The following is a 19,277-nucleotide window of genomic DNA, read 5'->3' as shown; positions in this document are numbered from 1 at the left end:
TACTATATACAGTAATGGACTTCTATACATTTTACATCAGATTAAACCTTTGGGTGTAAGATTCAGATAATTATTTATTAAAAGTGTTACGTTCTTAGTCTAGGCAAGTATTGAACGCAACAAGAAGTTGGCCCACTCACACACCACCCAAACAAGAATGACCGCTTCAGCCTTCGTCTGTCTTCGCTGGCGTGTTCTTTATGTTACGTTCGATGTCTAGGCCTGTCTTGAACGCAACAAAACATTGGCCCACTCACACTCCACCCAAGCAAGAACACAAACAACAATCTCTTTTAAAATGCTAAGCAGCCATTTATTTGCTTCAGCAGTGAGCAGTGCCAAAAATAACAAACAAAACTCCCTAATGGTCCCTATGCTTTCCTACCCAAACTGAAAACCAAACAAAAGACAATTCCCTTACCTAACTCGCTACATGAAAAACAGGAGAAAACTTAATCAACAAAAATGGCTTCTCACGCCTACTAGGCTGCTGCAGTGAACAATATATACAAGGTGGAAAAAATACTCAATTGCTACTTTACAAATCTATTTACAGCTATTTACAAAACTACAATACCAACATCACAATGATCACGACCCATGACAAACTGAAACACAGGGCTTAAATACATAGAGGGAGCAATCAGGGAATGGACAACAGGAGGGAAACACAGCTGGGGCAAATCAGAACTGACGAGACAAGGAAGCGTAAACTGAACACACTGAGATAAGACAGACCTTCAAAGTAAAACAGGAAACACATAACAGTCACGCCCAACACAAAACACTGACAACATTGGATCGTAACAGCTAGACATTTTAAATGAGAATAAGAAAGAAAAGTATGTCTTTGTGCACCCTTTTCCCTGTTAATGCCCTATCGGCCCCCCTGGCTAAACTTTGCTAGATCCGCCCCTGCACAGTTACCAGCCGTCAGCTGCGCAGAAAAGGATCCTGGTGTAGAAAGTAATATTAAATAAATTCTAACAACAGCTTATCAAGCTTAAACGTGCTGCTGTTGTTCAGCCGCTGGTTTCCTCTTTCTGGCGCGAAGTGGGTGATAAACAAACAAGAGAGACAGTCGCGACAGAAAAGCCGATCAGCTGATCAAGTAGCAGCAGGAGAGGGAGGGAGAGAGGCAGTCGCTCCATATATCTGTTGTTAAGCTTAATGCTGGAATGCTTTACAAACATTCAGAGATGAACTTACACACTTGCTTTACTTCTCTCTGGGATCACTTTCTCAGAGATGAAATGCCGGTTTGGTAGCGAGGCTCCAAATGCTCAGCCTGACCGCAGACAGGTCCCGCACCCACAGCCGCTCTATCACGTGACACATACTGCTCCGACGTGCTACGGTTATGAGCCGAGTTATGCCATGTTGCAAGTGCTTTTTGATATTTACTGATATTTCTCTCCGATATCGATCCAGTAATTTAGGTCAGTATCGGACTGATACGTAATATCGGATCCGTCCATCTCTAACAAAGACATTAAAAATGGCTGGGAAATGCTGTAATTCACTTGCAGTTCTTTCCATCTACTTGGAGCACTTTTAATAAAATACCAAAACTTATACAAGTTTTTTTTTCTGAACACACAAAAAATCAACTGAAGAAAATACTGAATTTTTGTTTTGTGTGCTGACAATATTGGTCACAAAGACTCATAAAAATTCCCATTGAAGAAAACTTCAATCAGTTCCTCTCAAAACCCAGCCAGTGTCTATTTGAGCAACCAAATGTGACAGTGGGGGGGGGAACCAGGAAGAAATCTGTTAAGAGACTCAGCAATCTGACTCAGCCAGTTAGGGTCTAAAGAAGAAGGAAGCAGTAGTAGGATTGTTGTTGTTTTGTTTTTGTTTTTGTTTTTTTTAAACCAGTAACACAGGGTGCACCAGCTTATCTCCAATTTTTAAATTTACTGCAGTCCAGCCCTCCTCACTGCAATAGATCAAGGAAGCTGGCTAAGGATGTATTTGAACAGACCTCTTTCACTTTAAGTGTTTTGTGATTGAGCACAACAGAGTAAACTTAAAGCTGCCGTACACCATTCAGGACCCCTTGCTGTTTTCACTACATTATCAGCATCTCAGATTAAAAGGGCTAAAGAGTGCTGTTGGAGGCATTTAGCAGCCTTGTGAAAAGCAGACAAGTACTCCCTGACTTTTTTTTTTTTTAAGAGGCCTTTTTAGCCAAATTACATGTTTGCTTTGGCGGAGAATCTGAAAAGTTGCCTCCAGCTGAACACTCGGATTTCAGTCTGAAGCTAGCATGTTACAAATCTCAGGATGTTTTCACACATACTCCTCCTGTATCATTTACTCTATTCTGAATCAACGAAGTTTGGTTTCTTGACACAGGGGAAAAAAACAAGCAAACCAAAATATGTCACTACAAACCACATGAGAAGGCTTTTTGGCCAGATACAGGAAACGCAGGAACAGGTTGCTGTGTTCTCGACTGGTGGAGAACTTGAAACTCCATTTATATTTATCTGGAAAAATATGTGTGCTCTGCCGCATTCCCAGAATACAAAAAGCATGCCTGGCTACAGGAAGACTTTTAGCTCACACTTGAAGTATTCACCTCAGATCATGCTCTAGAGCAGCCTTTTATTGAACTACTAAATAAACAAATTGGTATTCTCCTTCTGGCCAGATATGTGGCAGCGCTTCAGCTACAGTTTTGTTTGTATTTAGCAAAAATAAAATGCAGACATAACTGTACACATTAGTTTTTGATTGCTAGTGAAAAAATGTTTTCTTTACAAATACTCTCTCACTGAACTAACACAGCCAATCCCTCAACATGTTTGTACTCTCTGCTCATATGGCCTTCATATTGAATATTTGTTTTTTGCTTTTTAAAGAACTTATTTTAACATTGCACTCAATAAAAAAAAAAACAAATCCTCCCTAACGAAAAATAACTTCAAGGGCCAAATTGCATTATGCAAGTAGGGGTGACGTGGGCTGCGAGTTTGAGATGCCCCTGCTCTAGAGTTTTTGGGGGGGGTTTTTGTTTTTTTTGGAACTAGATTAATTCACATTACAGCACAAAAAGATAATGTTGCTTTATTTTGTGCAAAGAAAAGAAGTTCTTTAAATGGCAAGGTTAAATATTTAAAATCTTTAAATTTGGGTCTAAATCCTTTTGATCTGCTCAGAAAAGATCGTAATATGTGAGCGTGAGCTGTGGGGAAAACTGTTGAGTGCACAGATGTATTTATTTAATTTCAGTCTAATCAAATTTTTCCTGTTTTTGTTTTGGGTTTTTTGGGGGTTTTTTTTTTTTATCAGTGCGACCTGCAGGCGTCCAATCAGAGGGGCAGCTGGTCGGCCTTTAAAACCAAGTGAGTACTGGCTGGATGAGTCCCGCGTGAAGACCGATGTCCACACCGAATACAACTTGTATTCTGAGTCTCTGTCCCGGCCGAGCTTCACGGTCTCCCCAAACGCAGCACCGGTTCGACGAAGCTTCCTGCCCCTGCTGCTCAAGCTCCTGCTCCTTGTGGTGGTGTGCGCTTCTCTGTTCTTTGTCTACCAGAACCTGGACGCCGATCAGATCAATACCCTCAAAGGCCTCTCTGACAGCGTCGTCGTCCCGGTCCAAAGCGCCGTGGACAAAGTCGCCACCTACCTGGGCATCAGCGGCAGCGGTGTCACAGAGGGCATCCCCAAGTAAAGACCATCAGCAGCCCCTCGCCATATCCACAGCACCTCCCTGCCGCCCACCACAGCACACCACAACTCAAGCAGTAAACCTTGCTCACCTCTTTTCCTCCATGTGTGGACAGATTTAATTGGAACGATTAAAAATTGTCCTCTCTGGACTCGGAATTTCCTCCTGCCACAAGAGGGAGGTATATTCAAACAGTAGCTTCTGGATAACACTGTTTGTGGCAGTCAGAAGAGACTAATTTTAATGTTGATTTTAATCTGTGAATTGTTTGTGTCTTTGTGTGTATTATAACCCTCATATGTAGAAATGAGTGCAGAACGGAGAGGCCATTTTTATCCGTGCATGGTTGTAGTTTTTAAAGGTCATACTGTAGTTTTTTTCCGACGCCGTGTGCCAGGTGTTTTCTGACGGTGAAGTGCCTGGACACTATTAGCACTTAGTGCCCTCCCGTACATCTACATATATATAATTTTCTTTTTTCTTTTTATCCCCAAGCACAGAGCAGCGCTTATACTAACACCAGAATGTCTACACCCGTGTTTCTTTATCAAATAGGGACGCACTCATGTATCGAATGGTGTTGGTTGTTACTGGCCTTGTTAACTGATCAGCTTATTGGCAAATATGATGACATTTCATTGGCATTGGGGGAGGGGGTTATTTGTTGTGTGTCATCTGTTTTGTGCTAAATGTTCACAGATGGTTTGATAAAATGATATTTAGTTAATATGATGATGATTTATGTGTTTCCCTGCCACAAAAGAGGAATATAAAAACAAGATAAATAAAAGCCAGCATTAGCTTTAGGCCGTACTGTCACTGTAAGCATCGCTGTCAGGCCAAATTTTCACAATCAGTGCGTCATTGGTATCAATTTCAACATTTTCTCTCCAGCTATAGTGTTAAGTAGAATGTTTGATTTATTTCTATGGTGCTCAGGTTGATTCAGCTCAAACGTTTTTCATGTGGTCTGTGTTGGGAGGAGGCGTGGTGTAATCAGGTCACATCACTGCATGAGGAAAATCGGCCCACGTTCAAGCATGAATTAGAAGCTCTTTTTTTTTTTTTTATCTTTTTTTAATAGCTGATCACTGCTAAGATCTCTCATAACGGGATTTGTGATCATGGCTTAAATTTTAATTCTCAGCTTTGTGTATTGTAGCGATTTTTACACTTGGCAGGTTGAGGTTATAAAGTTTACTCTGCTTTCTGCCTCTTGCATCGACATTTTCGTTTAAGACTTGCAAACAGAAAATTATGAGGAAAATAAAGAATTCAGCGATCACAGGTTACTGGTTTCATCCATCCCTGCCAGTCCAGTTCATGTGAGTTTCTACGCGTTGAGTTGTAGTGCTCTGTTGTGCTTTTTCTTTTGTCCTGTTTTTATAAGATTTCTGATCCTTCGGTCCTTTATGCAGGGCTGGCTGTTTAGCGTGCACCCACATAGCCCACCTCACAGGCTGCAGGTGTTTCCAAGAGGAGGAAAGTAAATCCTTTTATTTTTTTATTTTTAATTTTTCCTCTCCTCTTTTTTTTTTTTTCCAAACAGTTAGCCTCATTTTATTTTTGTCACAAGTTCCGCCTGGGCAAAATTGTAAAGACGCTCCAGGTTTCTCCGAATGGGGTCGTTTATCCGCTTGGAGTAACAAGCAAGGATGCATTTACTCGAGGGGATGTTGGAAGATTTCTCGGTGGCGGGGATTGTTTCTATTTTGATATTTTTCTAAAGTGGCGTGTTCAACTTTTTATAGCATATTGTAAAGCAATACATGCAAGTAATACTGTATCTTAATCTGAACCTTGCTGAGTTAACTCAAGTGATTTGATCATCAGGCAGCTCTCCCACAACGGACAGAAACGACAGGGGTTATGTGGGTAAGGATTCTGAATCTGTTTATTTATGATAATGTAGGCAGTGTATCATAAAATAAACTTGGTTGTTGCTAGATTATTTTTTTCTTCTGTCTGTGAATCCTTTGAGACCAATAAGTGTTTTATGCATGTTTTGTTTTTCTCTTTTGAACGCCATAGCTTTTCATTTATTGAACATTTGTTGTGATATTAAATAAGAAATCAGATATGGTAGCTTCTGTTGTCATCACTGTAAACTCATGGAGACAATTACAATCTCTGAAGTAAAAATGGTGTTCACTCTGCGGTATTACATTGCTCTCAGAAGCTAGCTTTAATTTGTTTGACAGCGGGCCTCTTCCAGACCAGGCTCCAGGATGGCCCCAGTAACCCTACCCAGGGTAAGGTAACCTGCACCATTGGTCTATAAGTCAAGGTCTTAGTCAGGCCCCTCACCCAGGACCAATTTGCCTTGAGAGACGCTACAAGCAGCAAATTGTCCAGGACAAGATCACTCAGTCACACAGACGCCTCCATGACAATAGAGTAGTAGGTCATGGAGTTGAGTTCAGGGGCCTCACTAAGATGCCTACAGAAAGCCTCATAGGTAAGGTGTTTCATGCACGTGGTACTGGGTGAAGACCCAAGACAAGCTGGAGAGATTATGCGTCTCAGCTGGTTTAGGTACCTCCCAATATTCCCCCAGAAGATATGTAGGAAGTGGCTGGAGAGAGGGAGGTCCAGGGAACCTCTGCTTGGACTGCTGCCTCCAGGACAGCACGTGCACTGGTGGCTTTTTAAAGGTGATGAAAGAATGCATTTGCACTTTGCTGCATTTCATGCCTTCCCTCATGAACTGCACACAGTGTTTTATGAATCTTTTCTGCATGAGACTGTATCCCCCTGCTGGTTTACTGGTGTGTGTGCTTGTGTTTGACAAAGTGTCCTCATGACACTCAGATCCAGCAGCGTGTAAAAAAGGACTCAGCGTCCAAATGCTCGGTCAGTCCACACCTGCAGCTGAATCACACATCTATTTCTTGGAACAGTTTAAAGAAAAATACAAGCTGAAATAAGTTTGTTTGTTTTTTTGTGTTTTTTTAAAAAGATAATTGAAAGTCAGGAAATAAAGGCAAAATTACCTAATTTATATTAAGTATATTTACATAGTGAGGTAAAAGGCAGGCCCATCAGAGTGCGTGAGTGTTGTACTGACACTAAAACGCAGGGCTTTTTGTTAATTATTAACTTTGCTAATTCCAACCCAAGACCGGCTAGAAGGACAAACGCCACAAGACCAAATCTGCTGGAGTCACCGGCATGTGGCATTCATTCACCGACTGAATATGTAAAGTAAATGTGACAATAATGTCCGCAACAATAACAGCTCTATTTTTGGTTTATGTTTTTGGAATACGTAGTCATGTTTTGTTATTTCGCATGAAGTGTCAGTGAATGATGTACCAGCTGACTGTGGTGGCCGATGGAGTGCCAAATTGAGTCTTTGCAGGGGACGGAGAGGCTTAGCCCATTAAATCCGGCAGACTGCAGGCTGACAGCACAACAGGAAGAAGAGTAGCCACACCGTACAGCACAACAGAGGAGAGTCTCACTGTAGCCCAAGGAGTTATACCTGGACGCTCAACAAAACAGGTGAACTGCGGTATTTCCGTGTTGTGTAGATAGTATAATTTTATCTTTCTGTTGTTGAAATATGTGTAGCAGTTTGTGACTCCTGAATGCCTTTGGCTTTGTTTTGCTTGCATCAGTCCTCTCTTCATTCTCACTTTAGGGTGGTCCATTTCAGTGTGTGCAGAACTGTGAGTCACATTTAAGTTTACATATACGTAGGGTCTGCTTGTGTTTACAGTGGCAGTCAGAGTTTTTTTTTTTTTAAGGGATTTGTTTTCACAACCACAAATGAAAAGTTTATGTATAAGCAGGGCAATTAGCTAGAAGTTAAAATTCTGCATTACATTAATTTTATAGCTGAGTTTGGGGCTTTAGGCTTTCCTGTTGTTTTGTCATCATGTATTCATTATATCTCATCCTCCCCCGCAGTGGCTGTTTAGGTTCAAGTTCAAAGCAGATGTAACTTTTTTCAGACGTCGCAGCCGACTACCTCACTGTGTTGGAGTACCAACCATGCTTCTACTGCAGTTGACTGAGAGTTATGAAAACTGCCGTCACCCTCCCTCTCTCCTTCCCTCCCCAATGACCTTGGATGCTAAGCCATCTCATTAACCGCTCACATTTACATGACTGGAGTGCATGGTGCTGTCAGCTGGTAATCCAGCTTCGGTCTTGGATAATGAATGGATCGTTTCAGCATTGCACTTTCAATAGCAGCATATTCAGCATTCATGCCTGCTATTAGAGACGCACAGGGATGTTAATGTCTGTCTCTTCAAGCATAAGTGCCCCTTGCTTTACATTATTTGCAATTTGCAGTGCATGGTTTTAATCTAATTATTTCTAAACGTATCTGATGGTTGTTTAACAACAGCATCATTTCAGATTCATTACAGGCCAGTGTTTTAAACTGTGCTTAGAGAGACATAAAGCAGGTCCCTTCATTCATTTAGAATAAATTATCAAGCCTTTTAAATAGAAATCAGCTGTTCTTTTGAGACCTCCCATTAGAGGTGATGTGTAGCAGATGGAAGCAGCGTTAAGGGATTACAGTAACTCCTTTAACAGTCTGCAGTCAGTCAATCAAGTTTGGCATCCGATTATACTGCTACGTCCTCCTCGTTTGGGAAGGAGGGAGGGAGGCGAGGAGCGGAGCGGAGCTCTGTGCAGCTGACAGCTCCTCCATCTAACCCTGAGTCACATGAGCTCTGTGGGACTGCTGCAGCTGAGCGGATACTTGCCTGGACCGACTGCATTGCAAAAACTGTGACTCAGGGAGGTGTTGTGGATGCAGGAGGGGGGACAGAGCTCTGTAGGAACACGACTTAGTCATCCATCCAGGTGGCCATGCTGATTACATGGTGGTATTTATACCTTGCAGCTCGGAGCTTCATCGGACAATGCAAGTATTGCTGGTGTTTTTGTGTCTGGCCATATGTCATTTCAAGGTGAACTCTCTGCAAATAGAGAACGCGTGAGACAGGACCTAATACGTTTCTGTCTGAGAGCAGATCGCCTTCTTCATACCTGCTAGAAAGGGAAATAATGCACTCTCTAGTTGTCCTTGAAGCCTTTTCTTTTTCCTGCCCTCCTTCCTTTGCCTTCAGTTCCATTTCAAAAAAGAGAAAACTGCTGTAAATGATCGAAGTGTCTGAGAAGTGGTTTTCTTCTATGCCACTGTATGTCAGGCTTGCGTTAGAAATCCTTCTGCACTCTGACTTATTTATGAGTTGTGTGCATGCGAGGCTGCACGCAGGACCATTGGCTACTGTCGTGTCTGTGTAAAATGCTTTGCTGCTTCACCTGACCCTAAACGCTCATCCCTTTCTTCTTTCATTTACACTTCTCAGCACTGAAAATGGCTTCAGTCCTGCAGAAACTGATCACACCGCTGTTCAGTGGTCCACCTGAGCCTCCGAGGAATAAAGTTACAGTGGTGGGTGTGGGCCAGGTTGGCATGGCCTGCGCTCTCAGCATCCTACTCAGGGTAAGAGTCTCACTGGTTCTGCCTCTCAGATTACCACGCTGCCTGCTGGGGTCACGAGATGGGATCATACTCAGGCTCTTCCAAGATTGCCACGAGATTACTGATCTCTTGGTGTCTGATCTGACCGTTATCCCTTTACTGCACTTGTTAACAAGGAAACATGTATTTGTAATCAAAAAGGAAGAATTACAGTGGAGTTCTCCTAAAGCTGTTCAGGTTTTATTTTCATTCACTTAAATTAGATAACCCGTTTCACCGTTGGACTGAATCATACATCATAAAACAATTATTTAAGCCATTAGGCTTAAAACAGACTCACTTGAAGCTCTCTATTATGTTCTTTTTTCAACTAGTTCTAATGGCAACAAGCAAACTGTACTATGGATCGGTTTGAGCTTGTCTGATATGTGCAGGAGCTGGCTGATGAGCTGGCGCTGGTGGATGTGGTGGAGGATAAGCTGAAAGGAGAGATGATGGACCTGCAGCATGGCAGCCTCTTCCTCAAAACCCCCAAAATAGTTGCAGATAAAGGCGAGTTCATATCGCAGACAAACACACATACACATACACACACACATGCAAACACACAGGAGCTCAATCTCATAAAGCAGCCTTAGTTTTAATTAAAACTCTTTAAAAAGTATTTACAGGGTGCAGCTCACTATGGAGCTGTTTAAATTTAATTTCCCACCTTTGCAAAGGTTTGAAGGAGAATGTGAACCCAAACTGATCTGTTTTTTAAAATTTGTATTTCAGACTATTCGGTTACAGCTAACTCCCGCATCGTCGTGGTGACCGCCGGAGTCCGTCAGCAGGAGGGGGAGAGCAGGCTGAACCTCGTTCAGAGAAACGTCAACATCTTTAAGCACATCGTCCCCCAGATTGTCAGATACAGCCCTGACTGCGTCATCATTGTTGTTTCCAATCCAGGTTCAGCCAACCACACAGCTCTTCTTTATTTACGTCCTCAGACATGAAATCTTGCAGTATTCACCTTTTAACACTATAAATCTCTCCCTCTCTCTGACAGTCGATATACTGACTTATGTGACCTGGAAACTGAGCGGGCTTCCAAAGCACCGTGTCATCGGCAGCGGCACCAACTTGGACTCGGCACGCTTCCGTTTCCTGATGGCTGACAAACTGGGAATCCACCCGAGCAGCTTCAACGGATGGATCCTGGGAGAGCATGGAGACACTAGTGGTGAGGATGCTGTAGGCAATAACTGTGTATGGTGTGTACGTGCATGAAGGTTGATGGTTTCCAGATGTGTTACAGTGCCTGTGTGGAGTGGAACAAACGTGGCTGGAGTCAGCCTGCAGACGTTAAACCCTGATATCGGCACTGACAGCGACGACGAGAACTGGAAAGAGACTCACAAGAAGGTGGTGGACAGGTAGGCTGGAGGTCGCTTAAATCTAGTTTATGGATACAATATTTTAAAGTATGATCTTTTTAAGCTCACCTGCTAGTGGTGAGCCGATATCTCTGTTCACTGATGGGCAAGTTGATAACACAGTCACAGTCAATGCTGGACATGTGCACTGTCAGCAAAGAGCTGCACCTTATTGGTCGGAAACCCTGACATGGGTCAGATTTCAAACTAAGGCCAACATGGAAGCTCATCTGCAAACTTTCTCTTCAATTCTGAAATTCTTCAGGCTAAAAGTCTCTCTTTCTTTCATGCTGGATCAACATCAGCTAGTTTAAAATATTGTGTAGATGAGTGTAGATCTCATCTTTACCGAGTCAACACCACGTCACAATACAATGGCTGACCGTTTAGACACGACACAGACGTATCACCTATCGCTACCTTAGCTGTTACCTGTCGCTGTCTTAATCAATCTCGGTGAATTTTCATGATTTTAGACACTTTAGACATGTTTTTGTTTGTTTGTTTGTTTGTTTGTTTTACATCTCTTAGTGCCTATGAGGTGATCAAACTGAAAGGCTACACCAACTGGGCCATCGGTCTCAGCGTAGCCGACCTGACAGAGAGTCTCATAAGGAACATGAACAGGATTCATCCCGTCTCCACCATGGTGGAGGTAACAGACGCTCATGTTCATGTACTCGTTAAAGAATTTCCCAGTATTCTTTAAAATATAACTTTAACTAGAATTTTGAATCCAAAATGTATAAAGTGTGAGTGTAATTACCAGTTGTGTTAAATAAAGATCTTTTTTTTCCAAGCCACTTTTCTGATAGTAAGAGTGAAACACTAAGCCAAAAAAGAATCATCAGATGTAATCATCTGTTTGGATAATCATTATATATTCCAAAAGGCAAGTTTCAAGGAAAAACGCAGAACATTTGCAGGTTCAGTCGACACGTTCTCTAGAGTTGAAGCCCGGCAACCTCAGTCACCAGAGCAAGGGTGGGGAACTCCAGGCCTCAAGGGCCTGTGTCCTGCAGGTTTTAGATATCACCCTGGGTCAACACACATGAATCAAATGATAAGTTCATTACTAGGCCTCATTACCAGACATGTTGAGGAGGTAATTTAACCATTTAAATCAGCTGTGTTGGATCACGGACACATCTAAAACATGCAGGACACCGGTCCTTGAGGCCCGGAGTTCCCCACCCCTGCGCTAGAGCATAAGACTGTTGATCTCAGGGTTGTGGCTCAAGGAGCTTGAGCCCACGACCCTGAGATCAACAGTTGGGTGTTCAGATTTCAACTCCACCCCCTTTGAGCTTGTGCGAGTACATATGTACTATATTTCATGATGTGTAGATGCACTAGATCAGCGGTGTCGAACTGCAGGCCTCGAGGGCTGGTGTCCTGCAGGTTTTAGATGGGTCCTTGAGCCAACACAGCTGATTTAAATGCCAAATGACCTACTCAACATGTCTTGAAGTTCTCCAGAGACCTGGTAATGAACTAATCATGTGATTCAGGTGTGTTGACCCAGGGTGATATCTAAAACCTGCAGGACACCAGCCCTCGAGGCCTGGAGTTCGACACCCCTGTTCTATACACAGTAATGTCATATTTTAATATTTAAAAAACAATTGCTTTACCTATACTGCACCTCTTTAGACCTCTATAGCAAGTCTTTGTTATGACGCTAAGCCCTTCCACATAAAGACATTGTGCTTTGTCATTAACAGGGCATGTATGGGATCAGTGACGAGGTCTATCTCAGTCTGCCCTGCGTGCTGAACAGCGGGGGTGTGGCTAGTGTGATCAACATGACCCTGACAGATGAAGAGGTGGCCCAGCTGCAGGGCAGCGCTAACACACTCTGGGACATCCAGAAGGACTTGCAGGATGTCTAACCTGCCCGCAGGGGGAGCTAATAGCTACACCTTCCTGACTACTCATGACCTTCAGCATCACTCCACGGTCACACCAGAAAGCTTTGCCCCTCTGCACCTTCAGCCTACTGCACTATGTAGATTCCCAGATTTTTGGAGGGGTTTCATCCAGCCAGATTTAGCCGTAGGGGTCAGTTTGTGCACTTCTGCTCGCTGGAGACCAAAAGGTGACCCCAATAATGAGTGAGATGCTCTGACTCATTTGTCCTTTGCTGTGTTGCACTGTGGGACCACGTGTCATGTTGCTTTGGCAACTAATAAAAGAAGCAGGGACTAAAGCAATAAGTGCAGTGTTTCAGTTCTTCAGTGTTGGCTATTTATGTAGCGTGATAGAAATCTGTGAATATGGGCTTTCTCTTTTGCTGAAAGTGAAGAGCAGAGTGTTACATGTGGCCTATGATTTAACAACATGGTTCAATAAAATAAATCCTAAAACCCTGCTGGAAGCTCATGGTGATTTTACTGGAATGTATTAGTCGATGAACTCTGTCTGATCCCGATCGTCTACCTCCGACACGGCTCTCTCAGTGACCGCTGTGAAGACGGCGTGATGATGAGTGACTGATAGTTTGTCATCCTGGTGTTAATCACTTCATGGTGTGAATGAGTGACTGGCGTAATTGTTTTAATAAGTTGACAAGGATGAGTGTAAATGGAAATCCATCCATGCGTCACACCACCAAACTGCACATGATGACAGTCAAATGAAGAGAAACTCACGCATAAATCAGACTCTAACATCTTGCAGACGGACATTTTCATTTATTTTGCGCATTTTATTATAAGTTAAGTCAAATTTGCGACACGCAGACAAACATCAACAATAACAATAAAATGTAACAAGCAACATAAGAAACAGAAAACCATAGAACTGGGCTCTGATGAATGTTCACAAGTGGGTTCTATTCACCTCCTGATAGTCCAGGTGATTATCTGGATTGCCTGCATCTGAGGATTAAAAAAAAGAGCCATAAATAATCTTAAAGCAGTTCAGGAGGATCTGGTAAGTCAGGGTGTTGGTGGTGATGAATCCCAAGGTTTCACCTTCTTCTACAGCTCGCTGTAGGAGTTCCAGTAAAATGGATAAAAGCAAAGAAGAGCCTCGGCCATCGCTGTTCTGCTTGTGAGTCCCTGCAGAGAATCAGCAGAAATGGCAGTATTTGGAAAAGAAACAAAACTGTGCAACCAACACGTCCAAGGGAGAAAGAAAATACAAATATAGCTGTGTGAAGAGGAGACTAAGATTTCCTCTTTTTTTTCTTCCGTATGAAACCCTCGGAAATAAACACCCAGGACCAGGCTGATGAAATCACATATGTGGCACTTCACCCTCTTAACGCCTCGTGTATCATATTTGACACATACAGTTTTTGAGACTTCTACATCATCAGTGGGGATTGTCTAAAATTAAATAAATTCCACAATACACTCTGTTTTTAAAAAAAAATGAATTTTCTGGTAATTATTTCATTGTTCGGGCTTTAAATGGTTAAAACAAGGAACACAAAATTAATAAGTAAACATAACAAAATGTAATATTTATTATGATTTCTAACTCTGGTAATAAGCCATCACTTCAAACATGATAGCAAAATAATTTACGGTATTCATGGAGTTTTTACTCTGATGGAAATAAAATACCTGCAAACTAAAAAATTTAACAAACTCTTAAAACTGCCTAGGATTAAAAAGAAGAAGAAGAAGAAGCTCTCATTAATGACTGATTTCTGGAACATTAGTAAATGTTTCAGAAAATGTAACCAGTTCAAAATCACAATATCAGCCTTATTTCTAGAGTACATTTAAAACCAACAAGCTCGACCATAGTGCTTTACAAGTTAGTGTAAAACAAACAAGATCAATAAAATGAATAAAATCAAGTAAATCATTAAAAAACTAACAAATACAATAAATGTGAGTAAAAACAAACTAAAACAAAAAGTTACCACAATATTAAGTACAAACTTATTCCAAAGGATGATTTATTACAAATGAATACAGGCTCCTAAGAGCCAAATACAATACTAGTCAGCTTACACAGAATATTTACTTGTTTATCTGATTACACTACTCGAGCTGCATCATGTATTCACACACCTGAGTGAAAAGTGCTTTCTTCCTCTCTTCTGGCACGCTCCAAAAATGAGCGGCGTCCCTCTGTAAAAGATCAGCACACAATATTGTTTTGATCTGATAGACGTCTAAAATCTGGGTGACTGTTTGCTGCCGTCAGTGCGTTCTTACGTGCTCCTTTCAGGTATAGGATCGCCTGAGAAGTCCAGTTTCTCCTCTGAAAAGGGAAAAGAAAATTCTGTTCCAGCTCAGGCTGATCAGGGTTAAACATGACAAAAGAAAAATACCGACTAACCTGTGGAGCAGTCCAACACTGAGAAACCAGCGACAGCAAAAGCAGCGTGACTAGTAGAGACATTGTTGAACTCTGCAACAGAACAAGAGGGGAAAAAATGTTTTTCTGAGAAGTATACGTTTAATTACAGTCATCCAGCACACATCTATTTCTCTGTGTTTAGATGTAAACTCACTGTAAACAAATTTTAAAGCACCTCATCGGCATCTAGATGCCAGTAATTTACAGTAAAATGTTTGCAGTAACTTTACAGTAAATTACATTTTCTGTCATTTTTATTAAAGTAAATTTACTTTAAATTAAATTACAGCCACTACCTTCAAGTAAATTTACAGTTGGACACCAGTAAGTTGCGGTTTGTGTACATTATACAGTTAAAATGTATTTATAATAACAGTATTTGTAGCATATTTTCATTAATAGTGTTTGATTTTACTTTAATTTATAGCATTCTGACTTTCTTACATGTTACTAATGTAAACACACTATAATAAATCTCTGTAAGCAGGTTTAAGAAATTGCCCGTGTATTTTTAGCAAGTAAACTTCTCCTGTACACACAATTGTGAGCTGTTGTATTGTACTAACACCTCACTATACTAACTACTACTGAATGACAATAGTTACATGTTTTCTGTCTGTGCTTTATTAGCTTTATGATTTATTATGCTGCATTGTGTTATAAACAAATTTTATTTTGCTCATAAATAGTAAAAGGTAGACTTAGAAAGTAAAAGTTTAATTTACTTAATTTTTTCACATTTAAGAAAATTAAAATATTATATATATATATAACTAAGAAGAGGGATATCTTACCTTTTACTTTAAGCGTTGTGCTCTCCTGCAGGTTGCAGCTGGTTTAAATGTTTAATGTTTCCCTGTCAGTGCAGTCACATCGTTTGTAAGAAAAAAACAACTGATGACGCTGACAGGTGTCTTAATCACTTCACACCTACTGCTTCAGCTGACGGTGCTGTTAAAGATGTCGCTGCACATTAATCGCAGACGCATGAGAGACACTCAAACTTTTAAGTCTTGCGAGCAGCAGAGTATTTTCACAGGGTCGCTGCAGGACGACAACTCCGGTGAGATTTTATGAATGAAGTTGATGCGGTGAGCAGTGATGAGTTGGCAGGTGCAGATGCCAGAATAAGACAATTCTAGTCCTTCAAGGGCCCTGTGTAATCTGTAAATCTATTTTATTGGCTACAACTGATTTGTCCATGACTTCAGTAGGTCTTCTCCCAAATTGCGGTCATCATTGTGAGGAGCACTACTTGCTCATAGGGGGCGGAGTCATATGATTGTTCAAGTGTCTTGGTAATATTGCAGGGTCTTTGTCTCTTTAATATAAAGCCTTGGGGCAACTGTTGTTTTGAACTGCAGCTATGTAATAAAACTAAAGTGAATGGTGGTCTTTGCTAAAATAAGACCAGCACTGTATTAATGTGAACTATGGATGAACTTAAGTCTTGCCGTGGCTTAAGTGCATTGGTCCTTCAGCCAGGTGAGCTAAAAATATACACATACTAATACATTTTAATCTCTCAAACATTTTCTAAGAGACATTTAGGCCTTTACTATCACAACATGGCAATTAATGTGTTTATTTCAAAGGCAAATATAAGTGTAGTTAAATTAAATGTGTTTGTTCTACCAAGGGCTCTAGCAAAAATATTTAAGTAACCCATCATTAGTTTTTCTTCCACTTTTATTATGAATGCAGTGCATTTGCTTGAAGATGATGGATTTGTATCAAAGTTTGAGAATGTGGGTTCGACATGAGGAGCAGAAGCCTGGATCAGCTGAAAGCATGAAGGACATTGGATGACATGAGGACCTTGAATTTATTTGTTATTTTTGTTTCAGCTGTTTTAGAAATTTCACACATACATAAATCTCTGTGTTTATGACCTGTACACACTGTGTATAAACAGTTAATTCGTTTTGAATTATAAATCTAATCTCTGATATGTGAATGCTTAAAGGGAACGTATTATCATTTCACAGTGGTTGACGTTGTCATATAAAGCTGGCTTAAGACTCAACAGAGTAAACACCAGTTTGATGACCAACCTTTCCATCAGAAGTTGACCGTCCAGCGCCCTCAACCAGTGAGTGACCACTTTGAATCACAAAGTGACCGCACAGGTCGCCTGTTGGGAGGCAACCTGTCTGCAGACAATTGCGGGCCACTCGGACTAACTGCAATCACTCTCACGCAGATTGGTGAATATTTACAATGCCGACCAATTAAAAACGCAGAGTGCCAACACACTGCAATCTAAACAAGTCAGTCTGTGCCAATCAGCGCAACTCATCTGCAACACGCCTCTCTGTAACAGGACTCAACTGGTTTCCAGCTGCTTATATAGTTAAATCCCTGTCCTGTAACAACACCGTCACTGTTTTTGGATGAATTTGTTTCAAATCAATGAGTTTTCAGCTGGACTCTGAATCTAAATAGTTTAGACTTCTGTTTATATACATGGCAACAAATTTGTAAATTTATGCTAGTAAATCTTACATATATATTTTTGAGTATAACCACCGTATTATCACAAACAGATTGCATGTGGATGCCAACTTGAGCACATTCAATCGTACACTGATAGCAGACTGAATCCATTTAATGCTGTTGTATTGCCACCTTTGAATTCAGCAACTGACTACAAGTGGTTGCAGACTTGGTCCCTGCCTCTGAAGCAACCAAGACAATGAGATTAGTTTACTACACACGATCATACAGTCTCCAACCGTCTTCTTCCTTCTTCTAAATATGTCCCTGCTGCAACAACCTGAATAAAATTAGTAGGTCATTAGCAAGACTTGACTACATGCTCAGGTGGCAACACCTAACCATACTGAAGTTTAAATAAATGTAAGTAAATATAAGTTTTTGGAAGAAAATAAAAGTACTTTTATTGTACCATGTTAATTTAGTCATGAGCTGCTGTAACATGAATCAAATGGATGAATTGCCACCTCAGCATCAGTCAAGTTCTATAAAGTCTAATGACCTACTGATTTTATTCAGGTGTGCTGCAGAGGGACACATGGAAAAGTTTCAGGACACCGGCCATCGAGGACTGAAGTTGAACACCTGTGCATTAAAGGGTAAAACAGCTTGTTTCAGAGGACATGTGCATTAGAGGAGCTTCACCAAGGCCCAGTATGGGTGAACCATGTAAAGCTCTTCTAGTAGAGTCCCTGAATAGAAGATGGAGCTGGGCTTCTTTTAGCAAATCATACTGTTATTACCCAAAACGCAGGTAAGATCTGGGACATCTAAATTACTTACGCTACAAAACAAAATTTATAAAATGCACACTTTATTTCAAGCGCTTAGAAAAGTTACAGTTAAACATCTCCATCCAGGACAATATAAACTGTTTTTACATTTCTGCCACATTTAGCTCAACCGCACATTTTTTTTACAGTATAAAATTCCACTAAGTCTTCATGGAGGAAAAAAAAGGCCCTCAGTGTCTGTTCAGGCACACAGATGCTGTCACTGTCCTCCGAGTTAATCCAGTGGTCCCAGATTATCAGTCCATAAATATCAGAGTGGAATGACATAAAAGAGAAACTGCTTTCAGCCTTAAAAGAAAGATCTCTTGGTAATGTTTTCCAGTAGCAGTCAGATAGAAACAGTTTCCCTCTAATAGAATTAAATGTACAGTCAGTCAGACATCCACAGATGCGTGTGTCTTTTGTGCAGAGTAATGTTTGGATTCACAGCTCTGGAATGGCAATGGTCAAAATATACAGTCACCATGAGACGGTAAGAAACGCTGAAACTGTCCTCTTTGTTATACCATCGTGTTGCTCTCACCAATTTTGTCCACCAGCTGAAATAAAACATGAAAAAGGGCAGAATTATTTACGAGTTGTTATGCGAAGGATGATTTAAAATAACATGTATGAACCAGAACATGCAAGGATGATGATGTTGATAATGCAGTGAGGTTTTTATATTGGTAAACAGCTGTAAAATATTAGCGACCACGGCCGAATTAACTGATCCTGGACGCTGACGGTTTCCAAGAAGCTACAAAAGGCTTCAAAGACACGAGACTGAGCGGGGAATCCCATGAGGTCGTGCTCAGGACAACAGGGACCCTGTTATTAGACTACACGAGAGAAAGACCAGAGCCCTCTTATCTAAAAAAACCTTCCCCAGCTTTTGGAGCCATTTCACTCTAAAAATCTTTAAAGCCCACATAGATCAACAAAGTAATATCAGCTTCTTTAAGAACTTTCAGCTGCTTTTTGCCGTAAATGCCATTTGTATCATCTAATGGAAAAAGTTCATGTTTAGCTTGGAGAACTAATCCCCAAATATTTTGATAATCAATTCTTTGTACTTAACATTATTCAAATACGAATAAAGAAAACAAATCCCTGGTTCCAGCTTCTCAAATGCAAGA

At 41.0% G+C, this 19,277-nt stretch overlaps 3 protein-coding genes and 1 long non-coding RNA gene across 8 annotated transcripts in view; 2 read left to right on the top strand and 2 right to left on the bottom strand.

Moving 5' to 3' along the window:
• Positions 1-5,760, top strand: part of tmpob (thymopoietin b) — a 10,068-nt gene extending 4,308 nt beyond the window's left edge. Inside the window, exon 6 of the mRNA XM_005728124.1 lies at positions 3,301-5,760. Coding sequence (XP_005728181.1) covers positions 3,301-3,685 — 385 coding nt within the window. The 3' untranslated portion in view covers positions 3,686-5,760. The remainder of the gene's footprint in view (positions 1-3,300) is intronic.
• A 1,305-nt stretch (positions 5,761-7,065) lies between these two features.
• Positions 7,066-12,926, top strand: ldhbb (lactate dehydrogenase Bb). 3 transcript variants are annotated; one of them, XM_005728123.1, is made up of 9 exons: positions 7,066-7,186; positions 7,326-7,353; positions 9,016-9,152; positions 9,566-9,683; positions 9,909-10,082; positions 10,183-10,356; positions 10,432-10,549; positions 11,081-11,204; positions 12,274-12,926. In XM_005728123.1, exons 3-9 carry the CDS (start codon positions 9,024-9,026, stop codon positions 12,439-12,441), a joined length of 1,005 nt encoding a protein of 334 aa, XP_005728180.1. In that variant the 5' UTR covers positions 7,066-7,186; positions 7,326-7,353; positions 9,016-9,023; the 3' UTR covers positions 12,442-12,926. The 3 variants fall into 3 exon arrangements, with proteins under 3 accessions (XP_005728180.1, XP_005728179.1, XP_013764985.1); XM_005728122.1 differs by lacking the exon at positions 7,326-7,353; XM_013909531.1 differs by lacking the exons at positions 7,066-7,186; positions 7,326-7,353 and adding an exon at positions 7,360-8,567.
• A 1,650-nt stretch (positions 12,927-14,576) lies between these two features.
• On the bottom strand, positions 14,577-15,736 carry LOC102210109 (uncharacterized). Its single transcript, XR_311601.1, has 4 exons — positions 15,664-15,736; positions 14,849-14,920; positions 14,725-14,770; positions 14,577-14,637 (listed from the first exon to the last, which is right to left on the bottom strand). It is a non-coding gene; the product is annotated as an uncharacterized LOC102210109 (long non-coding RNA).
• A 2,540-nt stretch (positions 15,737-18,276) lies between these two features.
• The window catches only part of golt1bb (golgi transport 1Bb), a 6,223-nt gene continuing 5,222 nt past the window's right edge, over positions 18,277-19,277 (bottom strand). For 2 of the 3 annotated variants that reach the window (XM_005728119.1, XM_005728117.1), the window contains exon 5: positions 18,277-18,698. In XM_005728119.1, the coding sequence (XP_005728176.1) occupies positions 18,660-18,698 (39 nt within the window). In that variant the 3' untranslated portion in view covers positions 18,277-18,659. The remainder of the gene's footprint in view (positions 18,699-19,277) is intronic. The other variant, XM_005728118.1, reaches the window with a different exon arrangement.

Source organism: Pundamilia nyererei, unplaced genomic scaffold (genome assembly GCF_000239375.1).
Source record: "Pundamilia nyererei isolate P.nyererei 1_Seehausen unplaced genomic scaffold, PunNye1.0 scaffold00027, whole genome shotgun sequence".
Taxonomy (NCBI): domain Eukaryota; kingdom Metazoa; phylum Chordata; class Actinopteri; order Cichliformes; family Cichlidae; genus Pundamilia; species Pundamilia nyererei.
Note: the sequence above shows the minus strand (reverse complement) of the source record. Positions and strands in the feature narration are given on the sequence as shown.